This window comes from Pinus tabuliformis, chromosome 4_1 (assembly GCF_031772625.1).
Source record: "Pinus tabuliformis cultivar Carrire ecotype Pingquan chromosome 4_1, CPIR1, whole genome shotgun sequence".
NCBI classification, from domain to species: domain Eukaryota; kingdom Viridiplantae; phylum Streptophyta; class Pinopsida; order Pinales; family Pinaceae; genus Pinus; species Pinus tabuliformis.
This window is the reverse complement of record NC_142303.1, coordinates 236,647,599-236,655,413: the sequence shown is the minus strand read 5'-3', so window position 1 is coordinate 236,655,413 and position 7,815 is coordinate 236,647,599. Positions and strand designations below refer to the sequence as shown.

Genomic DNA, 7,815 nt, shown 5'->3' with positions numbered 1-7,815 from the left:
CATTTTTAACATATTTCACATTACTTCCATCACCAATTAAAATACTCTAAAAAGCTTAGAATAACTATCTTTTCATCCCGTCATTAAATATCAATTTATTCTCATCCATGCAATTAGCTGACGGTGAACATGGTGAATGATGATTAACATTTGCCCCGCTATAATTTCGTGTTTCGATAACGTGAATCCAATTCGACTTTCGTGTTTTAATAATGCGCTGTTGTTTCGATAACATGCTTCTAGTAACGGGAATCCAATTCCACTCTCGTGTTTTAATAATGCGCTGCTGTTTCGATAACATGCTTCTAGTAACGGGAATCCAATTCCACTTTCGTGTTTTAATAATACACTCCTAACAACGGAATCCAGATGATTAGGTATATATCTACGTGTAGACATGACAGCAATTCCGCGTCTTCTGAATTATTTATTATGGTTTCAGCACTGTTTCCGAACCTTCCTTTGGAAATACGATGAAGGCGGCGGTCAACCCTTTCGTCGGTAGCACAAGAGCGGTGCTTTACAGTTTGTAAAGTCGTGGACCAGTGTCCCTGCGGTATGAACTGAATACTGCAAATATGCTTTGGGTTTGCAACTCATTCGAACTCCTCTTCCTTGACATTTCCTTGTCTGGATTTTGCAAACTGTAAACAACGCACCGCGTTGCGCTTTCCAATACATCTAATCATTGAACGATCTCGGCTCGAAATTTCCCACCGTCGACGCCGCGTTACAAACGTTGAGTGACTGAGGTCATATTATATATGTGTGAGACTCAGAGTGTGAGACACAGCAGTCTAGCGATTCAGTGAAGTTAAAAGTAGACAAGTGCATTCGGCAATGGCCTTTAGGTTTAGTCTTACGGCTTTGGTTTTCTTTATCATATGTCTTATGTTCGTTAAAATTGAGAGCAATGACCAGCAGCACTCCATTTCTCTGAAATCTGCCTGCGACGCGACGTTGGATCCAAAATTCTGTGTTTCCACAATGTCGAGCCTGTTACCGGGATCGTTGCAGGCAACTTCCGCAGATCTCGCCAGGACGTCTATCAGGCTGAGCGTTATCGAAGCACAGAAAGTGTTTCAAATAATTTCTCGTCTTGGATGGGGGGCATTCAAGGGAATACAAATTGATGCTCTTGAAGATTGTATGCAGTTGAACGATATAACGTTGGACCACCTGAGCAAGTCCCAGACAAATGTTGCTGCTGATACTTTGAAATGGAGGCAGGCAGTTGACATTCAAACTTGGCTTAGCGCAGCTCTTACTAATCAGGCTACCTGCGTCGAAAGTCTCCAGGAGGCCACTGGAACCCTGCAAAACATACTGAGTAAGAGTGTTCTTGATGTGTCACGAGTCGTGAGCAATTCTTTGGCTCTTGTCAAAAATATTCCTGTCATTGGCAAAGCTTCCAATACGCCTCCTTTACACAGCCGACGCCTGTTCTCCAATCCAACGAGTCATGAGCGTCACAATCAAGTTGATGTAGATGATGAATTCCGTTCATGGTTGTCTGCTTCAGACAGAAGGAGACTTCTTCAGACCTCCGAGGCAGCCGACAATGTTGTTACGGTGGCTCAGGACGGGAGTGGTAATTATACCACAATTACTGACGCGCTGAATGCTGCCCCAAACAATAGTTTAGATAGATATGTGATACATATTACAAAGGGAGTCTACCAGGAATACATTGAGGTGCCCAAACACAAGATAAATATTATGTTGGTGGGAGATGGCATAAATGCCACTGTGATCACCGGCAATAGAAGCGTTGTGGACGGATGGACTACTTACCGCTCTGCAACAGTCGGTAAGCTGCTTTACTCTTCTTCTTTTTTCAGTCGAAAAAAACGCCTTCTTTACTCGTTTCTTTCTGTGGTTAATTTGTTATTTTTCTTTTGTCGATGAAGGCCTCTTCGTATGACCCTGGTAATCCAATTTTGAATTTCAATTTAGCACGGGGATGGGTTATTCTAATTTTGTTTCCACGAATCTATATCTTTCTGTCTTGTTGCCCTCATACGGAAAATGATTGCTATTACAGCTGTAGCTGGGCAAGGATTTCTCGCTCGGGATATCACTTTCGAGAACACGGCGGGCCCAGAGAAGCATCAGGCTGTCGCCCTCCGCGTTGCCTCGGATCTATCAGCATTCTACCGCTGCAGCTTCAAAGGTTACCAAGACACTCTTTACGCACACTCTCTTCGACAATTCTACCGGGAATGTGAGATTTACGGCACAGTTGATTTTATCTTCGGCAACGCTGCAGCTGTGTTTCAAAACTGTAATCTCCTGGCTAGGAAACCGATGGAAAATCAAAAGAATTGTTTCACGGCTCAAGGAAGAGATGACCCAAATCAAAACACTGGAATCTCTATACAAAATTGCACCGTCTCTGCTGCGCCTGATCTCGCTCCGGTGAAGAGCTCTTTCCAGACATTCTTGGGGAGGCCCTGGAAAAATTACTCTCGCACAGTTTATATGAAGTCATATATGGATGATGTCGTCGATCCTGCAGGTTGGCTAGAATGGTCGGGGGACTTTGGCTTGACCACGCTGTATTATGGCGAATACATGAATTCGGGACCAGGGGCAGGAACTGCAGAGCGAGTTCAATGGCCTGGCTACCATACCATGAACATTTCAGATGCTCAGAACTTCACTGTGGTTAATTTCATCGCTGGTGATGCCTGGATACAGGCAGTGCCCGTCAATACAGGCCTAGATTAGAAAACAAAAGTGACAGGAAAGAGACGGCTAAAGAGTCGGTATATATTGTTTTGTGTATTCGTGTCATTTACATGATTGTTTCGCCAATCCCCTTAATTACATTTATTCTTTGCTAATGTAAGTGTAGCATTCGATTACAATGCACAATATGTAATCTAAATTCTGGCCTTTAATGGGGCACAAATTCAAGACTATTCATACTTTCTTTACCTTGGCTGAAACCTTTTCGTGTCTTTCCATGACCTTGTGATGCCAAAACAGGAATCTCATGTGTCTATTTCCTTATAAGTTTCTAACGACTGACTTTAACAATATCTATTTAATTTTTAAAAAGCAAATTAATAAATAATCGACATTTTTCCATTCGCTATCGATTCGGCAAACCCCAAAGACATGATATACATAATAAAAAGTGGGATAAGAGGAAAAATTTCTAATGAAAGTGATTTTGTGGCACATTAAAAGACATGAACCTCGCATTTTACAATCAACAAATTATATCTTTTGTCAATCATGTTGAAGTCGTAATTTCAACGCAGTTGTACGTTCTCACCCAAAACCGCCAGAATAAAACCACAAACCACTTTGAGGGATATTGGACCGCTTTTGCGAAAAGGCAGTTTCCGTATTTTTGACTCCGATACAATATGGTGCAGACGCGTGGCTCTCACCATACGTAATCAAGTTCAACTTTTCGGGAGCTATCGTTCACTCAAGTGAGGCCTTCCGATATCTCCGTCCGCCGTTTGATCTGCTCCACCATTTTTGTCCGTTGATTGCTCAAACCTGCATACGGCAAACATTAACTATGTTGCGTGGAGTAAAACTAAGTTTTCGTTGACCATACCTTTCATTTAATAAACTGTCATATGCGTAGGTGAAGTTTTAATGTTCCTTTATGCGGGAGGTATGGGCATATATTATATGTGTTATATTTCTTTAAAAAAAAAACATTGACCATATAAAAAAAAAAGTTTTTTGTATTAAGTTTTTATTATTACGAGCCAAGTGAAATATATGCTCGTTGTTGTATTGGTTGTATGTGTGAGAGTTGTAAGCCCAAAAAAACGAGGGGAATGCACATGAAGCATGTGAAGATATTGCACAGCAGTGCATAAAGAAAATGGTGGAGCGCATTTTTGTATGCATATGTAAATTTTTATTATAGCAGTAAAGTGTTTTTCACAGCGGTGAATGTAAAAGGGGTTTTACAGCAGTAAATCCAGCTCAGTAAATTCTCAGGTGAAAACAGAGTTCTGGTTGAATATTATTTTTTGGTATATCCCTCTCAATAAAAGAGGATGAAGTTTGTATCAGTCTTTTGTTTTTAATCAATAGAAATGTGTTATGGCTGTGTAATGGTTTGTTCTGAGATAATTTATTTTAAATAGCTTCCCTGTGCAAAGATCCTGGAGTAAAGGAAACAGAGCATTGCCTCTGTGTGTTTGAATTGTTTGTTTTTGGGATTTTCCCATTAAAAAATCCCCAACAGTGGTATCGAAGCCAGGCTTAGGCTCTTTGAAGGTGACAAAGAAGCTGAAGGGAGGAGCTTGTTGCAGCAGTAAAACTTCTCAAGCAGAGTGAAGGCTCAGTCAGGAAAATACTCAGGTATTTCACAAAGTTTTTTTTGTGTTGCTGAAGAAACAGTCAGTTGTTTTAAACACACAGTCAAGGATTTAGAGGCATAGATCAGAATGCAAGGAATGGCCAGCACAAGCACTGGTATGGGTATGTTTAACACCCAGCTCCCACAGTTTAATGGGAAAAACTATGACTATTGGGCAATAATCATGACAGCCCTGTTTGCCTCTCAAGATTTATGGGAAATAGTTGAATCTGGGTTTGAAGAACCAGCAGATGAAAATGAGTTCAATGCATTAACTCAGGGAGAGAGAGATCTACTGAAGAGCAATAGGAAGAAGGATTCAAAAGCCCGTATGTTGTTGTATCTAGCAGTAGACCAGAGTGTGTTTCCAAGGTTAGCAGCAGCTAAGACAGCAAATGAAGCATGGCAAACCCTCAAGACAGCCTATCAAGGCATGGAGAGAGTGAAGACAACAAAACTACAATTGCTGAGAAAGGATTTTGAGAACTTAAACATGAAGGAGTCAGATAACATTGACTCATTCTTCACTCATGTGATTGGTGTAATCACACAAATGAGAACTCATGGAGAAACCATTGAAGATAAAAGGATTGTGGAGAAAATATTGAGGGTCTTACCCTCAAGGTTTGATGCCATAGTCACCACCATTGAAGAGACAAAGGATCTCTCAAACTATTCAGTCGATAAGCTACATGCATCACTGATAACACATGAGCAGAGGTTGAGTAGGAATGAAAACTCATCTCTTGAGCAAGCCTTCAAGACCCAGATGTCCTTTGGAAGAGGAAGAGGTCAAGGAAGAGGAAATCGAAGAGGAAGAGGCAGAAGCCAGAACAGAGGTGGAAGGAACAGCCCATCAAATGCACAAGGAAGAGGCAGCAATACAAATCAGAACCAAGGCCAAGGCAGCAGCCAACAAAGAGAACAGTATCATGCTCAAGGACAAAGGTATGATAAATCTAATGTTCAATGCTATTATTGCAAAAAGTATGGACATTATGCAAGTGATTGTAGAAAGAAACAGCATGATATGAACAGTAGACAAAATGCAAATGTTACAAGAGAAAACAACAGTCAAAATAATGTGTTGTTAGCCTGTAACATGGTTGAAACAAACAGTGAGGACATTTGGTTTTTAGACTCAGGTTGCAGCAACCATATGACCGGAAACATAGCCTTCTTTTCTGCCCTAGATAAAAATGTGAAATCAGAAGTCACACTAGGAACTGATAGTAAAATCTCTGTTATGGGAAAAGGAGAGGTAAAAATATTTACAAAGCAAGGAGAAAAGAAAACCATAGCAGATGTCTACTATGTCCCTGGAATGAGATGTAACCTCTTGAGTATTGGACAGCTTGTCCATAAGGGGTACAATGTTTTCTTTAAAAATGATGTGTGCACCATCATGGATATAGCACCCAGCAAACGATGCATTGCTGAAGTAAAAATGACAAGGAACAGGATGTTCCCTCTCAGGATCAGGTTAGATTTGAAAAACAAAAATGTAATTGCAGTAGTTACCCAAGAGGCTTTCCAAAGCGTGCCAAAGGATGAAAATTTGTTGTGGCACTTGAGATTTGGTCATCTCAATTTTGGAGGTCTAAATTTGTTGAGCAGGAAAGGAATGGTAAGAGGATTACCATTGATAGAGAAACCGGACAGCCTATGTGAAGGCTACATTTTGGGAAAACAACATAGAGAAAGTTTTCCATCAGGGAAGAGCATAAGGGCAAAGGCACCCTTAGAGATCATCCACTCAGATTTATGTGGACCAATGCAAGCTCCATCATTAGCAGGCAGCCAATATTTCCTAACATTCATTGATGACTTTACAAGAAAGACTTGGATATATTTCCTTAAAAACAAAAGTGAAGTGTTTGAGAAATTCCAAAACTTCAAGGCATTTGTGAAAAACCAAAGCGGACTGCATATAAAAGTTTTGAGAACTGATAGAGGAGGTGAGTATATCTCCAAGGAATTCCTAAGATTTTGTAGAGAAAATGGAATTCATAAACAGTTTACAGCAAGGTACACTCCGCAGCAAAATGGAGTTGCTGAAAGGAAGAACAGGACCATCATGGATATGGCGAGAAGCATGCTGAAGGCAAAGCATTTGCCAAATGATTATTGGGCTGAAGCTGTAAATTGTGCAGTGTATATTTTGAACAGGTGTCCTACAAAAGCAGTGTTGAACAAAGTTCCGGAAGAGGCATGGAGTGGGAGAAAGCAAGGAGTCACCCACATGAGAGTTTTTGGATGTGTGGCTTATGCACACATACCAGATCAGCTAAGGAGGAAGTTGGACAGCAAAGGGGAGAAATGTCTTTTCATTGGATACAGTGAGGAATCCAAAGCCTACAGGTTGTATATCCCATCTACCAAGAAGTTTTTTGTCAGCAGAGATGTTCAATTCATTGAAGAGGAAGCTTGGGATGGAAGCATAGAGAAAACAGTGAATGTTAAAAACTATTTGTCTCATGATGAGGATGAAGAGGAGGTGGCTGAAATGAATCCCCAAACAGCAGCACCAACACAAGAACAACAAGGTACACCATTGAGGATCAATGAGAGTGCTTCTCCAAGCACACCACAAGGAGGAAATTCAAGTGCATCTTCAAGCACTTGTACACCAAGTGAAAGAGGTAAGAAATTTAGAAATCTAAGTGACATTTATGATGAAGGAATGAATTCCTTATTTGCCTTGTATTGTCATGTTGATGATCCTATTCATTTCGAAGATGCAATTAAAGATAGGAAATGGATAGAAGCTATAGATGAGGAGATGAATGCCATAGAGAGAAACAAAACATGGGATTTGGTTGAGCTACCAAAAGGCAAAGAAGTTATTGGAGTGAAATGGGTTTACAAGACCAAGAGTAATGCTGAAGGCAAGATAGAAAGGCACAAGGCAAGGCTGGTTGTCAAAGGGTACAAGTAGCAGTATGGGAGAGACTATGAGGAGACTTTCACACCGGTTGCAAGAATGGAAACCGTGAGAGCAGTGCTGTCCATAGCAGCTCAAAACAAATGGAAAGTATACCAAATGGATGTGAAGTCAGCATTCCTAAATGGAGTGTTAAAGGAAGAGGTTTATGTTGAACAGCCTCTCGGCTATGAGAAGAAAGGAGAAGAGCACAAAGTGTGCAGATTGAAGAAAGCTCTTTATGGGCTGAAGCAAGCGCCAAGAGCATGGTACAGCAGGATAGATTCATATCTATTGGATAATGAATTTGACAAATGTGAAGGAGAACCCACAGTCTACATCAAGGAAAAGGATGGTAAAATTTTAATTGTTGTCTTGTATGTAGATGATGTTATTTTCACTGGAAATGATATTTATCTTATTGAGAATTTTAAATCAGTCATGAAGGATGAATTTGAAATGACTGACATGGGCTTGTTGAGATACTTCTTAGGCATAGAAGTAGATCAAAATGAAAGAGGAATTTTTATCTCACAAGCAAGATATATAAATCAAG

The 7,815-nt window shown here is 40.4% G+C and overlaps 1 protein-coding gene across 1 annotated transcript; it reads left to right on the top strand.

The window, feature by feature from the left end:
- The first annotated feature begins 687 nt into the window (after positions 1-687).
- LOC149175121 (pectinesterase-like) lies at positions 688-2,951 on the top strand. The gene is made up of 2 exons (XM_089419523.1): positions 688-1,810; positions 2,045-2,951. The coding sequence occupies exons 1-2, from the start codon at positions 841-843 to the stop codon at positions 2,728-2,730; spliced, it is 1,656 nt and encodes a 551-aa protein (XP_089275649.1). The 5' UTR covers positions 688-840; the 3' UTR covers positions 2,731-2,951.
- The last annotated feature ends 4,864 nt before the right edge of the window (positions 2,952-7,815 follow it).